Genomic DNA, 19,160 nt, shown 5'->3' on the forward strand with positions numbered 1-19,160 from the left:
GTAACTCTGTATTCTCATACCTTCTCCATTACTGTTCAATTTTTAGCAATATAATTTGCTCTTCTGGTCTCTGCTCTGTGGTGAGGAGAATTGTCTTAAGACTGAGAGGTGAGAGACAACATGAGGGTCACCAGGGGCCAACATGCTGAAGCGTGCTTCCTGGCCAAAATGCTGGAGTTGACGTATAGTAAAGGGAGAGACTGAAAATTTATATTCTTGGTATAATTAAGAATATTTCCAAACTTTAATAGAGCTTTTATCCTGTGGTGCCTTACACTGGTTTGGCTGCAGAGAATAGCTGAACTCAGCTGTCTGTGTGCTGGACAGCATACAGTGAAGATAATACCTCTCCTCTGCTAATCATTTCCTGTCCTTGGGAAATGCCCTGACGTGCTAGTAACTTTCTTGCTAGCACCCTGCCTCTACAGATATTGCAGGAACCTTTGGGAACACATCAGACTTACCCCTTGTGCTATCTCTTTGCTTGCTGCAGGCTCACCTACTAAACTCATCCGTGAAATAACAGCATACTGACACTTTCAAATCATAGCCCCTTTCAGGCTATCACAATTGAAGTTTATCTTCTCCACCTCCAGCCAGGAAGAGGGTAGCCAACAACCCTGAGATTTTACACTCGCTGTATAACTGTACATTTCAAAAATAATATCCTTAGTTTTCTTCTCTGAATCCAAGTCACATTTCTTTAAGCTAAATGTTTAAGTATTGCCATGAACACTTGAAGACCATGTTTAGTCAAATGAGAACTGAGAAACAGTTGTAGGATTAGATCTGTAAACTTGGTTTTCAGAATAATTCTAGTTTTGAAAGACCTCTTCAAGTACAGAGTGAACTAGAATTGTTCCTGTGCAAATAACTTCACTTGAATTAACCTAAATGGAAGGAGGCTGGAGAAGAAAGAAATGGACACTCACTCTATTCTTTGATAGAAGTCTTTCTGGCGCTGGAGAAGAGGTCAAAGGCACAGCAACATGATGAATTTGGGGAATGTCTGCCTGCCAGCAGAACGCCTGTTGGGGGGACTTCCTGAAAATGTATGTATGTAGCATGAACTGTGGGTAGGAATCAAAGCAAATGTGCCCACTTACTGAAGTCTTTTAGTCCTTAAATTAACATTCCTTGTAAACTGCCTTGTTTTAGTAACAGGAGCAGGAACCTGGAATAGGCATAAGGCAATTGCTAAAGAAGTATTAAGAGGGTTGGAGGATGAGCAGCAGGGAGGAAAGTATTGGCAGTGAGCAAACCCCTCAGGGAATTTTCATTAATTGAGTATAATCGGCAAGACAGAAAAAACTTGAGTATTAACTCAAAGAGCCTAGTCAGAAGAGAAACAGGACAGGAAAGGACCACCCGAGTCATCAGCTGTTTCCCCTGCAGTCCCAGGGAACCTGTGTACCAGACACTTGGTTCAGAGGAAAATATTTACTCCATGCACACCATGGCATCCCAACCTCAGATCCAACTTACAGTATGTCAAAGGAGGAAAGATCATTATAACAGGAAAGAGTTTGGTAAGCAAGAATGCTTTGATGTTCCTACGAATGCAGAACTCTGCCAGTCCAAACCAGAAGAGAAATTCCTTCCTGACCCAACTCTGGCAGTTAGTTTAAACCTGCACATGAGTTAGATATCAAACAGATGCCTGCAATGTTCCTCAGTAACTCTAGGGAATCCAGCCTCCCCCCTAACATCCTGTCTCTTGCTGTAGACAGTTTCCATAGCTTCAGAAGACAGAGAACAATCAGAAAAGCCACAAAAAGAAGGTCTGAAGTTATGCGAAGAATGGGAGACAATAATTTCTACTCCTGTCTGGGGGCCACCAGAAGGCCCAAGATTGCTGCAGCATTGCCACCAGATGAAGTGAAGAAACTTAAGCTGCTGATCCAAGATGTGACACTGGTTAATTGAGGGATAACTGAAATGTGGTAGAATAGCATTTAAAAGCAGGCAGAGCGTGAGCTATTTAAAAAAAGAACTAAAACCACCATGATGACATAGATTAATGTTACAGACTGTAAAAGAATAAGAGGGCATAATGTGGACTTCACAGGGTTGCTTTAGGACAAGGTAACGTTGGGTAAAGCCAATGTATCTTGGCTGGCAGGAGTCAACTCTACTGCTGCCCAAACCAGATTTGGGTATTGACAAAAGCATCTGTCAAGTTATTTCAAAGTTAAACTTTGGCCTCCTTGATGTAGGCTGGAAAACAATTGCTACTGAAAATGGTTGAGTACATGTATTTCTCCATAAGGGAAGTAACGGGTTTCTTTACAACATTGAGTAACCACAACAAACAGCAAGAATGTTGGGGGAGAGCTGCCTGGAGGAAATAACCTTGAGTAAACTGATTGCAAGAGAACTCACTTTGAGTGCATCAATCAGGAGGATAAATCAAAGAATATTTGCAACAGGAATCCCCTATTTTGAAAGGACAGACTTTCGAAAGCTTAGTTAGTGAGTAAACTGGCCCAAAGAGCTCAGGGATATAAATGTTAAGCACGTGTATGATGTAGAGATAGGGGCTAAAAGTACAAATGCTATCTGGAAGTCATATTCACTGCAAGAGAAATCTTAGAGGAACACCACCCTAGACAGAAAAGGATACTGAAGAAAAGACAGTTCTACGTGTATTAAATTAAGATAGTTTTCTTAAAGATTTGCATCTCAACTTGAATTCACACTCTACTTGAAGCTTTTCTTGTAGATTCATGGTGCATCACCTCTGTGGATTCCCTGGAATTTAACAACAAATGAACACAAATTCCAGCTTTTCCAGCAGAGAGGACAAGCTTTTTCTCTACCTAACAATCTGGTTTTCCTGATTTTTCTCCTGACTGAGAAGTCTTTTGACTTTTCCTCCAACACCTGCTTTTCTCCACTGGCCAGGGATCCTTGATTCACCAGCCATGAACTAGAGACTGAACATGAGAAAAATTGCTTGGGTTTTCTGTATTTGTGAATAAGGGCAAGCAGTGAGACACCACAACGCTGGTGCGCTGCTGACCAAAACAGTAGCCGCTAGGCCTCACTACCCAGCTACTAGAATTCACACACACAAGTCCTTGTGTCTTCTCTCTACAGCGGGAGTTCAGCACTTTGCATAAATCTTTGCTAACTGGCTACAGAACGTTATTTGTGTATTTAACTCGTACTTCAGTGTGGGAAGAGAGAAACACAAGAAAAAATTCTTTCCTGCTCCTCCATGCAGTTGCTTCCATAATGGATGAGGCAATTTCACACATCCGCGGCTCCATTCTCATTTTTGCCTCTCAGGTGTATCACCAGCATATTCACCGAAAACAAAACAAAATCGTTCACGTTGTTTCTAGGGGTTGGATCACCTAGCATCGCCCCCATCCCCGCGCAGGGGCTCTGCACCATCACTCAGGAGGCTGCAGAACCCCTTTGCGTTTGTGCGCCTTTCCCGAGGCCTCGCTCAGCCGGATTTACGGCCGCACTCATTTCACCCTTCAATCGCCACCACAATTAATTAGCTCTGCCATCGCACCTCGGGTCACAGACACCGGCTTTGCCGTAGCCGCGTGGGGCTGAAGCGCGGCATCACCCGCTGCGGGCCAGAGCCGTTGCCGGCGGGCAGCGGCGGCGGCACAGCCCCTGACGGCAGCGACGGGCAGGCGCGGAAACATGGCCGCCGCCACCGCCGCCCCGGGGTAGCCGAGGTCACCGGCGCCCCCGCCCCAGTAGCACCACGGCCTGCGGGAGGCCGCCGGGGGCCGGGCCAGCCAGACACAGCCTTTCTCGCGGGCCCGCGGCAGGACCCGGCCGCACCCGCCTGCTCGTCGCCCCCCTACACAAAATGGAGCCCCCCCGCCAGGGCCCGCTCTAGCTGCCTTCTGTTGTCTGCCTCTCTCTTGTCCGAGCCGGCCGGGGGCGGGCGGGAAGCGGAGAAGCGGCGCTCTGGACTCGCCTCCGCCCCTCTCTATGCGCCCTGCCGCTGGGTTAGCGTCCTCCCTCCCGCAGTGACGGCAACCGCCCGCTAGGCGGCGCGCTGCCGGCGCCGGACCCCCGACGAGGGGCGCCGCTCGACGCTCTAGCGCCCCGCTCGCGCTCTACTGCCCGGGAGGGCGGCACGCCTCCCCGCGCAGGCGCTGTGGGCCGCACGCGCAGCCGCCGCGGGCCGCACGCGCAGCCGCCGCCGCGGCCTGTGGAAGCGCTCCGCTCCGCTCCGCTCCCGCCGCCGCAGCCCCGCCATGTACCCGGCCTGGGGCTTGTACGGGGCGGCGGGGCACTACCCGCCGCCGCCCACCTCCATCCCGCCCCCGCCGCTGCCCATCCCTCCCCCCAGCGTGCCGCCTCCCGCCGTCCCGCCGATGCCGCTGCCCAGCTACCCGCCGCCGGGCCCCGCGCCCCCGCCGCCACCGCCCCACCGCCGCCGCCCGCCGGTACCTCGGGGTTCCTGAGCCTGCAGGAGCAGCACCTGGCGCAGCTGCAGCAGCTCCAGCAGATGCACCAGAAGCAGCTGCAGTCCGTGCTGCTGGGGCCGCCGCCGCCGCCGGGGCCACCCCCTCCGGGGCTGCCGCCGCCGCCGCTGCCCGGCTCCTTCACCGACTGGCAGCAGCCGCCGCCACCCGTGCCGCCGCCGGTCCGCAGCTACCAGAAGCAGTTCGCCCACCGCGAGCCGCCGCCTCCAACCCGCAAGCCGCCCGCCGCCGCCCGGGAGCGCGACGGCCAGGAGCCGCCGGGCGGGCACGGCGACTGGGGCGAGCCAGTGCCCTCCTCGCCGGTGCCCATGGACATGGAGCTGTCCTCGCCGCCGCAGTCCCCGCAGCCCGCCGCCCAGGCCTACCTGCCCCCGGCCCAGGCCTACCTGCCGCCCCCCAGACAGAGCCGTACCTGCCCCCCACCCAGCCACCCCCGGCACAGTCCCCACCGCTCCAGCCCTACCTGTCCCGGGCGCAGGCCTCCCAGCCGCCCCCCTCCTTCTCGGAGCCCCCGCCCTCCTACCTGGAGCCCCCGCCGGCCACCGCCTCCCAGCCCTACCTGCCGCCTCCTGCCCAGGGCTACATGGCGCATCCCCAGCCCTACCTGCTCTCCTCCCAGGCCTCCCCTTCCCAGCCGCCAGCGCAGCCCAGCCTGGCCGCCTCCATCCCTCCGCCGGCCAAGCCGTCGCAGGCCCATTTTCCCCCACCCCAGCCATCCTTGCCCCTGCCCACCGCTGCCCAGCCGGAGGCCACGCAAGGTGCCACCAAGGAGGCCAGTGGCACCGAGCAGCCGGACCCTTCCACCATGACTCCCCAGGTAAGGCAGCGCCACCTCCGCACTTGCCCCTGGGGCCCCGGCTGGCAGCGGAGAGTCGCCAGGGCAGCGGTAGCGATTAACCGCTGGCGGGTATGGGGTGTTGCAAAGGTGTCCAACTAAGGGCAGTTAATAAACGTGCCGTATTTGCATAATACTTAAAGGGTTTGGACACAACCCTTGGAAGTCCGGGAATGGCACAGCTCAGGTGAGGCTCTGTAAATGCTGCTTTATCCAGTGGCGGTTGTTGGGATGTAACAAATCCTCATTTTTCAAGAGCAAATGAGTTGTTTAGGGAAAAGTCTTAACTCCCAGCTGAATTTAATTTTCTTGGGGGGTTTGTTGGTCTGTGGAGAACTGTTTTCCAAAGTACAGCATGTGGACCACCTGCACCGAACCTCTGTTGACTTCGTCTGGCCTGTTGTGAGATGCAACAGTCTGTTTGGTTATTGCATGTTGCAGGATGAGCACCTCTTGTCTTCAGCGATTTCTTCATTTAGTTTTCTCATGGAGTCGTGTTTCAGTTGTCTGTCTGATTGGTGTAGAATTGTGACTATTTTAATCTTAGCACACATAGTTAAAGCTGCAGAAGTGTTTCTGTCGTAGTACATAGTTGCCCTTTACTTAGACTTACACGTTTTGTGCTACATGTGCTTGATCTTCCAGTATAAAATTGTATGGGGCATTAGAGGAAAAAGTTCTGAAATGCTTTTGAGGTGAAAAATATTCTTATTGTTAATGCTGTGCTTTTTATGTGTACACTAGGGCCAAAATGCCTGCAAAATGTTCGCATGCTTCACTTCCGAAATGTGAGCAGTTCCAGTGAACTTGATGTGACCGTTCACATGCATTAAGTTAGGGACAAACTAGTTGCTTAAGGTTAAGCATGCACAGACACACACATGTTGAAGTCCTTAGCTATGTATACAGCTCAGTCAGGTTCACTGAGGCTTTTGCATGGTTTTAGGGCCAGCTTGTAGAGATCCAGCTGCAAGAACAAAGCTGAAGTGCATGCTTTAAATTGACTTTAAGTTTAAAAGACATCTATTTTTGGCAAATTGATCTTAGGATTCTGATTTGAAGCTAAGTTTGCGAAAATCCTGTTGTGTCATATTGAAGTCACTAACACTTTAAATTTGTTAATTGTTGGGACACCTTTTTAATTGTATCCATTAAAATTTCATACCAATACCTGAATACGTTTGGGAATGTATCATTTTTAAGTTTGCACCGTGTAACTAATCACTGCCTAGCAAAGTGGTGCTTTCAGTTCATGAATTTAATTTTACAAAGGTTTTGGACAGTACTAGTTGATCTTTTACAGTGATAGCAATGGGACTCATTAAATTTTTTAATGACAAAACCAAAACCTTGAAAAATCAGGTGTATAAAGTGATGTTAATTTAGTATTGAGGCTGCTTGCTGACTTCTTAAATTATTGAACTCAAGATCAAACAGTAAACTGTAATTCCTCCCCCCTTATGTAGCCTGAAATTTCATTTAAGTTATTTAATTGTTCCGCAACCACTCTCTCCTTTCTAGAAGTCGCAAGTAATGCATTATTGCGGTGCACACATAGAACAAACAGAATACTGCTGAAGTTTACATTATCTGGTTTATGAGTGTTTATACAAACAACTTCTATCATAAGTAGTTTGTTTACTGTCATGCACAATTCAGTGTTAATTCAAAAGGAATATGGTACTTTGCTGGTCATAAATTTATTATAACAGATTGATACGATTTTGGCTATCTTAGGCTGTAAAATGAGACAGGATTTGGAGCAACAAGTCCTTACACAATAGGAATAGGAAAAGCAAAGCGTAGTGATGCTTTCTTGCTAATGAGCTTAAAAGCTGAGTAGAGAAATACTGTAATTTGTCATTTATAAGATCCTATTAAGCCTTTGTTTAAACTGGTAATTGAAAACAATTCTTTCTGTTCTCATCCCACAGTAACAGTGGCTGCAGCCATAGATCAGTGTTTTTCTCTTAAAGTAGAAAATATTATGCAATTTGCCATGAGTTAGTGTTTTATTATTTCCCTTTCCTGTCTAAAAATAAGATACCGTTCTTTGCCTTGACAATGTTGTGAGTTTAGCGTAGTTTCTTACGTGCGTGTACAGTTGGATTAAATTGCTGGATTCTTGTGTTTCTCTACAATTGGATGCATCTTTTGTCAAGTCCTGTTAAAATACCTGTGGTATTTCATTAAAGCTCCATCAGATATTTGGGTACTGTATGCTGCTATTTATTTACAGTAGTAAACAAATATGTGTGGGTGCATCTGTACCCATAAATATGCATTTATCTACATCTGTTAAAGCTACCTTAGCTTTATTATGTCACCTTTCAGCAGACTGCTGCACTCTTTAAAATCCCCCCTTTGTTTTATAAAGGGTCCTAAATCATTCTTTTGCTATCTTTTCTGGTAAAGGACTGAGTGTCCCCCAAAATAGGCGTTATGTTATGGTCCAGGGTCACCTAAATTCATTTTGAAGTAGTCTTCTGGTGTGGGCTCTGCATTAACATTTTTGGTGGCATGTCCTATGGTCAGGAGCTGATAGTGCTGGTTTCAGTGTTCCCTGTACATTGCAACAGGCATAGTCTCTTGGTCAGCCAAAGATGGAAAAAGGCATATGTTGATGCTGGTGTGTTCCTTGGGCTTAAGGATTGTAACTGGACTTGAAGAATGACAGTCATCGTGAGGAGATAAGGACTCAAATAACTGAACTTTTTCACATCAGGAATTTTCTACACTAGCACTTCTGTTTTGCTCAAACTAAGCTGTAGAAATCTGCCTTTCCACTTTTCTCGCATTTTTCAGATAGAACCTGCAATACGTGCGTCACTGACTTCATCTGCTGCAAAAAATAGGTGACAGGATATTATCATAGCTCTTTGTGTGAACCCCTGGTCATATTATGAGTTTTAGCTCTTTGTCCAATTGGTAGAATGAGAATGAAACAAAATGGATCCGTGGAGACAACAATTTTATGGCAGTAGAACAGGTGCTCACCAAGCATAGCATCCAGCACCGTCGTGGTAAATCACCTTATAATGCCTTTTGAGAGGGATAATTGAATCAGCTTTTGTATAGCTGGGGATGTATGCTCCTCCTGGTGTTGAAAGTTGCACTTATTACAGCATGTTTTTGAAGGTTTTTGAGAGAGTCTGTGCTGGAGCATGAATGCGCATCTTCCACCCAAAGCTATGACAGCTATTCTGAGTCATATTCCTGTTAAAAAGATTCTTGGCAGGAGTTACTGCAGGATCAACGTAAAGTCCAAGAAGCATAGCCTCTCCTTTCATTGACCTCATCTCCAAGTTACAGTTTTACAGAAGTCTTTTTAAAAAATACAGCTCCATGTTTAATTGTGTTTGCTAGATTGCTACCAATAGAAAACATAATTCCCGATTTGAGCATGAGGTAGGCTTTTGGAGGAAGCTTGCACTTCTTTTAAACCTGTTTTAAGATAGGCAGAATGGCTCAGTTTGAGAAATGTCATCAGACAGCACCTACCACTTTGTTGTTGTCACACTTATATTTTAAAATACCTGCATCTTTTGGATTCTTTTCTGTTTCTGAATGGGCTTTATAGAGGTGTCTTTTCTTAACTGTGCATGCTTGGATGGAAGGGAAGAACAGAGGATATGAAAAATGTAGAGCAATCACAGATTCTCAGAGGTGGTGGAGTTGACATGAGAGCACAAGAATGGTTGCACTAGGTCAGACTAAAAATACAGTATTTTATCATTCTGTCTTTGACAGTGACTAAAAGCAGATGCTAAAAGAATAACTTAAAAATCAAGTGTATAGCAATATTTCCCTAAAATATAGGATCTGCCTTAGCTGCAACTGGTGTCTTTATTTTTAAAATCTGGAGATTTTTCTTCTACGAGCTTATGGAGCTGTCTTGAATCCACAGAATGTTAGCCCTTGCAGTGGTCTCTGGCAGGGACTTTGGTAGCACAAGGCCATGTCAGGTGAAGAGCTGCCTCCTGCGTGTTTTGAATCTGTGTCCTGCTAGTCTCATTTGATGCCTGATATTTCTTGTATTGGAAGAGATATAGAACTGTTGGTTCCTATTCAGGTCTCTTTAAGATGCACCACTACTTAAGTGTTGAGATACTTATCTTTAGTCTTTTGTTCTTTATGTTGGTGGCAGCTTACAGTGCTTTGAAGCTACTGTTGTCTGCCCTGAGTAGTCTGATTCTAGCCTGAAATATTTAAAACTGAAAGCTTGATCACTTCTTAAATGGATAATTTTTTGGGTGCAACCATGTCTATTTTCCTCTTCAGCGGTTGAATGAATCAGAATTAATGAGAATTCAGAAGATAAATAATCCCCACTATATGCTGGTTCTGATTGCTCTTTTTCCTTTCCACAGCCTTTATTCACACATCTCCACCACAATTTCTCAGCTGTCATTTTCACTTTACTTGATGTCTGTGTTCTCTGTTCGTCCTCTTCATCTTTTTTGTACATTTCCTACTTTTTCTTTTTACTGCTCCCTTACTCATACTTGTCCTCTGTTTTCCATTCGTTTTGCCTAAGTTAGTCTCATAATAATTACCTATAGTTGTTAGGAATAAAAAGCACTAAAAATAATAAGTAGGTTACTTATCACATGTCTGTAGTAATTTGGCTTATTATTGGCCATCTTTCTGCTTTTCGTTATTGTTCTCTTTAGTTGTAAGCTCTTTGACATAGGAAACAAATTCTGCTGTGGGTACTATGCCTCCCATAGTGGTTTCTGAATTTTGGTTTGATCTTCTGACATCCATTGCAATACTGTTCATGATGAAGTGAGTTTTCCCTCAAAACAGATTTAAAAACTTTTCTAGAGTATGATTCTAGTGACTATCATGAATTAATTTTCATGTTTTTTTCCTGTGAAGCTGTCTTAGAAAATTTCTGTCTATTGTAGGAACAGCAGCAATACTGGTACCAGCAGCACCTGCTTAGCCTGCAGCAAAGGGCAAAAGCCCATGCTCAGGGACAGCAGCAAATTAAAGGTCCAGTAGTGAAGGATGCATCTGAGCAGAGAGCAAAGTCTGAAGAAGGGAAGATGAGTGCTTCAACTCAGCAGTCTGAACCTCCTCCGCTTAATGAATCCCTGCCTCCAGCTTCCAAAGAAGATGAGTCTTCTCTTACATCCACTGAAACTCAGGTAGGCTTTGTAAAGTGATGCCCACACCGTTTGTTGTGCTAGATGGGACGAAGAAACAGGAAAATAATGCCATCAAGTTCTCGTGTATACTGTGTAACAATAACTAAATATGGTAAAGCAATCTTAAAAGAACATTTGCTAAGGCTGCACCAATTAAAAAAATAAAAATACACTCTTTGTATATAGACTTACATAGTCACCCACACATGCACCAAGCGAGTCCAAGCTTGACTCACTCGCACCTTCCCCAACGTTGTCATCTCTGTCTGTGAGAAAAACTTTGTGATACCTAAGTGCAAAATCAAGTACTCGGTAGATGAGGAATGCTATCTTTAAGACACTATTTCTTAATTCTTCTCTGGCAGTTTGTCAATTCTGGCTCCCCTTCTCTCTGTGTGTTATAGTTTGTCTGAAAGCGAAGAACTTTGCACAGAATATTTTTGTCAGCATGCTTAACAGTTACTACATAATGGATGGAGGTCATGATTGATGTTTGAACAGATTACTGCAGGGTAGTAGATTACCCTGCAGCATGTGCTCCACTTTAACTTACAGTGTGTGGGTTCCTAGAAGTGGCAAAAATAATGCACTCGGAGTTACTTTACCTCATCATGAAAAAGCACTGTTGTCTCATTATATTTGCTGTGAGCAACAGATAACAGATCTGCATTAATCTCTTTCCTGTAGGTAGTTTCTGTATGTATGAATACCCTAATTGCCATCAGCCTAACCTTTAGATCAGACTATTCACACTAAGAATAAATGAAATAAAAAAGCCTTCCAGAAGCTGTGGGTGGCTAGAACACTGAAATACAGAGTGATAAAATAACGGACACTGAGAAAGTTCATGTAAACTGGGTAGTGACCAAGTGTGTTTTTCTCCTGACAGAAGGAACTTTCCTTTATTTATAGTGTTTGCCTTTTTCTCTAGCTCAATATTGAACCTCCTGATGACCCTGAGGAAGATTTGAGATTGCAGCAATTGCAAGCGGCAGCAGCTCAATGGCAGCAGCATCCCCATCACAGGGTTGGATTTCAATATCAGAGAATAATGCAAAAGCATGCCCAGCTGCAGCAGATAGTACAGCAGTATCAACAGATCATGCAACAGCCTCCACACTTACAGGTGAAACACTAAGGAGATGGTGTTTGATATACTTCCTGGGTGACCTAGCACTCATGGTCTGCTGAAAAACAAGTAGTTGAATAATTTGTCATGGTTGGCTCATTTGTCTAGCTACTTTTTCTGCTTGGGTAGAAGTCTATATCCCCTTTTCCTACTGTCACTCAACTTCAGAATGAAAAAAGAATTGACAGATGGTGATGAAGCTTCAGCAGGATGACAAATACAAGACTTTACACTTGGCATAAGATTTTTCAGTCGTACCTGGGTGATACAGGAGCAAAGCTGAACACAATATTGAATTTACTCAGCTTTGAGTGTTTTACTGCTGGAGAAACAGCTCAGAAGAAAGGTCAGGTAAACAGATGATTGTATGGAGTAATTTGGTAGCTGCTCTTTTTTACAACATTGTGTAGTACAAAAAAAAAATATGTACAATGATGAAGTAAACATAGATGCCAAAAATACGCAGTTAAAGTAATTAAGAAAATCACTGTCTCGCATTATTTTTGACTCAAATAATCAGTGAAATAAAATAAAAAGTCTTAATAACAAGTTTGGATAATTATATCAGTGTTGCAACCTTTAAGCTTTTAAGTAGAAGTTGATTACTGTATTAGAGAGTTGAGAGCTTTTTCTGGGTTGGTGGAGTTTGTACATTAAGCATTTCTTTGTAGCTTGGGCTGTCTGCTTGTTTAAAAAAAAAAAACCTCTTAAGTGTGAACCCTAAAAATCTCAGATAAGATCAAGCCATGGATATTAGGACCTGTATCTACACATAATGAAAGACAGTACCTCCTTGAAAGAAGTTTCATTGTGCAAATAAGATCTGGCAAACGCTTAGAGAAAAATAATTGCTGACAGCTGAAGCAACTCTGAGCGGGTTAATAGCAGAAACTGAAAGCTTGAGAAATAGCCACGTACTGTATATATTGAAAATGTGAAGATTGATTTGGGCTTTAGCCATTGTTAGCATCCAGTAATAATACAGTTTGGAGCCCTTTGATTATAGCTTTCTTCAGCTGTCCTGTTTAAAAAAAAAAAAAGGCAAAAAAAAAGGCGCCTTTTATACATAAATGTCCTCTAGTCATAAAATGTGTAAATTGTCACAATGACTTTAGACATCACAGTTGGTGTTTGCTTTTGTTTCAGTGTAGTTCTTCCTCAAGCTTCTGCCCAAGTCAGAAATTGTGATATTACAAGTGATACTGAAATATGTGGCTCTGAAAATAACTAAGATGGTATTTTAAAGCTATTCTTGTCTTCTCGTTGCAGACAATGTCAGTGGACATGCAGCTGCGACATTATGAGGCACAGCAAAAACAGTTCCAGCAGCTTCATAAAGATTGGGAGCGATCAATGAACCAACAGTGGCAGCATCAGCTTCAAACCTACCCTCACAAAGACCAGCTTCAAGAGTATGAGAAACAGTGGAAAGCATGGGATGAACAGATGAAGGTCACTCAGTCCCATCTGCAGGAGAAAGTGAGCTCACTCCAAAATCTGAAGAATCAGTATCCTGCAAATGTGTCGCTGCCACCTCCATTTGTTCCATATTCTCAAACCACTCAAGGTGGCATTCCTATTATGCCTCCAACTTTACCTTCAACTACACCTCCACTGGTCCCCCCGCCTCTCTCTTCTGTTTCTCAGTTATCTAATTCCTCTGTCCCTTCAGGATCCAGTTCTCAAAGCAGTCAATCTACTGAGACACCAAGGCCAGCTCTGCTTCCCACCCCTGGTACCTATGCATCAAAAATAGCTAGTTCAACTGTCTATTCACCTTATCATTCTCAAGTAAGTTCATCTTTTGGCTCTTCAGACCACGGAAAGTCTCAAGTTCATCTTAGTAAACAAACTGCCTCTATTTCGTCTGAGCAAGGATGTGGGGAACTGAAAGCTACTTCTGCAGTGTCTTCAACACATGCACCTACTATGCAGGATAAACCAGTGAGGTCAGGTGGATTGCTTCCAGATCCTCCCAGATCAGCACGTTTTGAAGGCCCCAGAGGCCCTAGGTAAGGATATTTTTGTTTATACATGTTCCAGGCTATAAGACTTTCAGTGATATATTAAGAAATGAAACATATATCTTATTCTCAGATCTTCCTGAGGTCATGTGAAGTGTGCTTGTTTGGTGGAGGTTTTGTTTTTAATGTATGTATACCATGCTCTGTATTTATCTTATTAAAGCAAGGATAGATAGATGCCTTTCACCTGAGCATTATCAAGAGTAGAATGCTTTTTTTTTCCTAGTAAAATGCTTGGGCACACCTCACCCTTTTCATTCCCAGAGACATAATATCCCTTTTGTGAAAATAGGAAAGCTATTGTAAATATTTGATATGTCTTTGCTGTCCTTAGTTCAAAGATAACTCACACTTGAAAGAGTGATCCTATATGAAAAGTGATGTAAATGCTCAGCATTTTGTCTGTGGTACTTGGAACACAGTTTAGGAAAATCTAAACCAAAATGCTGAAGGATTGTTTTTAAGGTGTTGCTATGTATGGTAGCGCTTTAATGTAGGCATTCTGAAAGGGATTCAGGAAAGTATTCAGATATATATTCAGTTGAATATACTAATGTAGCTAATTACTAGCAATTTAGATGCTATTTATTTTTTAGAAACAATAAAAAATACTCTTTGTTTGTAATCCAACATTTATTGGAGAAAGAAATGAAAATTCAAAGCTGTTCACCAGTACTTTAACTGCTAGTGTGAGAGAGTTCTGCAGCTATATGATTGTCCTATTCAGTGCACTTTTCAAAATGGCTGTTTGATAAGAGAGGTGGTGCTTGTCTCAATTACAAATCGATGGTTTTCTACACATGTAGCATTACTTAGCATTCAAACAATTATAAACGAGAGAAGGAAAGAAGTGAAGATTTGAGCCTTAGGATCCTAGCATTAGGATTCTTTGCCACTTTTTCTTTTGCATTACATCATGATGGTCTTGGTTTTGAAGGTTGCTGTCTTTAGCTTTTGGTAAGATACAGTTTTGTTCAAATTTAAGTCTTCATTTTATCAGGTGGATGGTGTGCTGCCTTAATGTAAAGCTACTCTAAAAGCCAGTGTTCTGTGTATTTTATGTGGTTTTATACCTGCTGTATGGTTTAATCCAAGATCTTGGGTTTGGAATGTTTTTCTTTTATACCTGACATGATATCAGGTTGCAAAAACAACACCTGTTCTGTCTGGTCATTAGTTCAAGACAGGTTGATGTGATGCCTACTGAATCAAAGAACAGTGTTGTTCTGTGTAATTGTTTCTATCCTTACATACTCTGCTAGACTTCACAATCATATCTTCATGTTTATTTCACTTCTCTTTGCTTCCAAAGTGATCATTCATGAATAATAATTCATGAATTGCTAGCAGTGTAGATGAATTTTTTATAACTTTGAATAATTTTCTACCTCCTGATGGTTTTTAAAAAATGTTGTTTCTGGTGAGGATTTGTTGGATGTACAGTTCCGAACAGGCTGTTTTCATGATTAGCTAGTGGATGTCTTTTATGTGCGTTGGTTTAGAGCTCAGTGATGTGCAATGATAGGCTATGGATAATCAAAAATTTCTAGAATGCACATACAGGAGCTCTGGTTTTGAGCATACTTATGGTATTTAACTAACGCTGTAACCTTTTTGCATTCCTATATTGTGATTGCATGACCATTCTAGGGTTTTATCAAAGCTTTCCCAAAAATCTGTTTACTGTTTCTTCTCACTATAGTTAGTAGAAAAGAGACTCCTAATAAATTTTTAACTGAAGTTGAGATAAATTAAAAATGTTGTGTGTTACCTGCTGCCATCCAAGCTAAAAAGTCCCAGGTAATGACTAGACATATAAAAAGACACGCACCCCCTTCACCTCTTTTCAGCAATTAACTTTTCTCAAGAAACTCTAAAGAACTGGCTTAAACTAATTTTCAGAGTTTTGGGGATGAAGTGTGTCTTACAGTATCCAAGCTTCTAGCTATACCTTCCATCTAAAAGTTGATCCTTCAAATCTAAGTTATCTTGCCACTGCACTTTGTAATTTCTTCTTTTTTATCTTCCTGTTCATTTTGACCTGCCCCTACCCCCAAAAAAGGCAGTTTACTGTGTTAACTTATCAGGATTATTAAAATTCTTTGAGGTTGTATAAATGATCTTGTTTGGTAGTTTGCTCACTGAAACAGTAAATTCTGCAACAAGTCAACCACTGTTGGTAACTAGGTGGTAATGAATTAATATCCACAGAATCATAGAATAGTTTGAGTTGGAAAGGACCTTTGAAGGTCATGTAGTCCAGCCCGCCCTGCAATGAGCAGGGACATCTTCAACTAGATCAGGTTGCTCAGCCCCATCCAACCTGACCATGAATGTTTCCAGGGGTGGGATATCTACCACCTCTCTGGGCAATCTGTTCCAGTGTTTCACCACCCTCATTGTAAAAAATTTCTTCCTTATATCTAGTATAAATCTACTCTCTTTTAGTTTAAAACCATTACCCCTTGTTGTATCACAACAGGCCTTACTAAAAAGTCTGTCCCCATCTTTCTTGTAAGCCCCCTTTAAGTATTGAAAGGCTGCAATAAGGTGTCCCCAGAGCCTTCTCTACTCCAGGCTAAACAACCCCAACTCTCTCAGCCTTTCCTCATAGGAGAGGTGTTCCATCCCTCTGATCATTTTTGTGGCCCTCCTCTGGATCCACTCCAACAGGTGCATGCCCTTCTTATGTTAGGGGCCCCAGAGCTGGACGCAGTACTCCAGGTGGGGTCTCACCAGAGCAGAGTAGAGGGGCAGAATCACCTCCCTCCAACCTGCTTGCCATGCTTCTTTTTATGCAGCCCAGGATACGGTTGGCTTTCTGGGCTGCGAGCACGTATTGTCAGCAATGTCCAGCTTTTCATCCACCAGTACCCCCAAGTCCTTCTCCACAGGGCTGCTTTCAATCTGTTCATCCCCCAGCCTGTATTGATACTGGGGGTTGCCCCAACCCAGGTGCAGGACCTTGCACTGGGCCTTGTTGAACCTCATGAGGTTCACATGGGCTCACTTCTCAAGCTTGTCCAGGTCCCTCTGGATGGCATCCCATCCTTCAGGTATGTCAACCGCACCATTCAGCTTGGTGTCATCTGCAGACTTGCTGAGGGTGCACTTGATCCCACTGTCTATGTCATTGATGAAGATATTAAACAGTACTGGTCCCAATACAGACCCCTGAGGAACACCACTTGTCACTGATCTCCATCTGGACATTGAGCCATTGACCACTACTCTCTGGATGTGGCCAGCCAGCCAACTCCTTATCCATCAAACAGTCCATCCATAAAATCCATCTCTCTCCAATTTAGAGAGAAGGATGTCGTGGGGGACCATGTCAAAGGCCTTACAGGAGTCCAGATAGATGACATCCATAGCTCTTTCCTGGTCCACTGATGTAGTCGCTCCATCATAGAAGGCCACTAAGTTGGTCAGGCAAGACTTGCCTTGGTGAAACCGTGCTGGCTGTCCGGAGTCACCTCCTTGTCCTCCATGTGCCTTAGCATAGCTTCTAGGAGGATCTGTTCCATGATCTGCCCAGGCACAGAGGTGAGGTTGACAGGTCGACAGTTCCCAGGGTCCTCCTTTCTACCCTTTTTAAAAATGGGTGCAATGTTTTCCTTTTCCCAGTCACCGGGGACTTCACCTGACTGCCATGACTTTTCAAATATCATGGAGAGTGGCTTGGCAACTACATCAGCTAATTCCCTCAGAACTCTGGGATGCATCTCGTCAGGTCCCATAGACTTATGTATGTTCAGGTTCCTCAGGTCACGAACCTGATCTTCTCTTATAGTGAGAGGGACTTTGCTCCCCCGGTCCCTGTCTTGTGGTCCATCCACTCAAGAGGTGTGGGAAAAGAGGTTGCCAGTGAAGACTGAGGCAAAAAAGTTGTTGAGTACCTCAGCCTTCTCCTCCTCCGTTGTTACTAGTTTGCCAGTTGTGTTCATCGGTGGGGGGGTACACTTTCTTTGACCTTCCTTTTCTGGCTGACATACCTATAGAAGCCCTTATTACTCTTTGCATCCCTTGCCAAGTTCAGCTCCAGCCACACTTTGGCCTTCCTGACCCCATCCAGTGAGACACAACTGTGAATCCCAAACGTCCAAGCAACTTGACTTCAGACATGAGTTCTCTATTTTGTGTGAAATGAATTTGATTTGTTCTAGTCTATTATGTAAATCAGTATTTGAGCATATGCTTAAAGATTGGAATTTTTACTAGATCAGCCTTGTTAAATATGATTGCATGGATTATTCTTCATTAGTTTGCCTATTTCCTCATATTCAAGCAATAGGAGTTGTAGGTGCTCTCAAAAGGAATTTAAAAAGTGATGCAATAAAAATATATTTGTTTTAGGCATATTATCTTGCATGGAACTGGGCCTTATCACATTTTGTTGCACTTTCTGAAAGGATCTGTATTTAAAGAGTTTTCTGGATGGCATTCATCACCATAGTTAAGTAGGCTTGTTGCATACTGTCAGAACAAAAGTTCAACAAGAGTTGTTGATTGCGACAAAACTTCCGTTAAACAAAAGTTGAAAGCTTTTTTCCAAATGAGTTTGCCAGCTTTCTTTGTCAGTCAGGTTTCAGTCCTGAGATATTTAAGCCAAATTTCCTGTTAGGGTTACATAATCTGCAAGTGGCTTAAACTGGTCTTCAGTGGACAATATTGAATTGAAGAACATGTCTCTGTGCTTCTGCACTGGTTCAGTAGGGATTGATCCTGAGGCACACTGGGATTCATCAGTTAGAAGTGACTTTGGGGGGGTGTGAAACTGTCTTTTAGAGGATTTTAATTTGACATGTTCATTTGAATAAAATTGCCATTATGTCATCTATAGATTTGATGGACCTCGAGGAAGAGGATATGACAAATTTGAAGGCTCAAGACAAAGAGGGCCTCGTTTTGACTCCCAGCGCTCAGAAGGATACAGGTCGCGTTTTGACCGACAAAATACAGATGGACAGTCTTCAAGTAGATGGGGGACTATCCCACGAGGACCAGCAGCACAATTTTATACTTCAACAAATGCATCACATGGACATGGTTCCCGACCTAGTGGTCCACGGTGGAGGGGGCCCAGGCCTCATTTGGGACAGCAGCAGCAGCAGTCACAGACAGACTCACAGTCAGAAAACAAAGAACCTTTTACAGACGTAGCTGGCAATCAGCAAACTGTAAGCAGAACACAGTCTACTCCTGATGCACAGAGTGCAGGTCCCATTGAGCCAAATGAGGACCTGACAAACACTCAACAGGAACCATCCAAACCTGAAGTCAAAGAAACTATTTCAGACCCTCCTAAAAAGTGGACGTGGAGTTCACATGATCCTAACCAGCAAGTAGAAGAGTCCAAAGCACCTACTCCGCCTATTCAGAACCAGAAATCAACATCCCTTTCTAGTAACCCTGTAGCTTTGCAGTCAGGTATTGCAAGAACAGGCGGTGCAGTAACCCCTGCAACAGGAAATCAGGATTTGGATTCACCAGACAGCCAGTTGATTGCTTCAGATAGTACCCAGGGCCTACCTGGACCAGAAGGCAGAGGCAAAGGGC

General features: G+C 44.0%; 1 protein-coding gene across 1 annotated transcript in view; it reads left to right on the plus strand.

The window, feature by feature from the left end:
* The first annotated feature begins 4,229 nt into the window (after positions 1–4,229).
* YLPM1 (YLP motif containing 1) overlaps positions 4,230–19,160 on the plus strand; it is a 39,357-nt gene continuing 24,426 nt past the window's right edge. The window contains 6 exon segments of the mRNA XM_050896963.1: positions 4,230–4,325; positions 4,364–4,858; positions 4,861–5,277; positions 10,206–10,448; positions 11,380–11,574; positions 12,847–13,589. Coding sequence (XP_050752920.1) covers positions 4,230–4,325; positions 4,364–4,858; positions 4,861–5,277; positions 10,206–10,448; positions 11,380–11,574; positions 12,847–13,589 — 2,189 coding nt within the window.

Source organism: Gymnogyps californianus, chromosome 5 (genome assembly GCF_018139145.2).
Source record: "Gymnogyps californianus isolate 813 chromosome 5, ASM1813914v2, whole genome shotgun sequence".
In the NCBI taxonomy this organism is placed as follows: domain Eukaryota; kingdom Metazoa; phylum Chordata; class Aves; order Accipitriformes; family Cathartidae; genus Gymnogyps; species Gymnogyps californianus.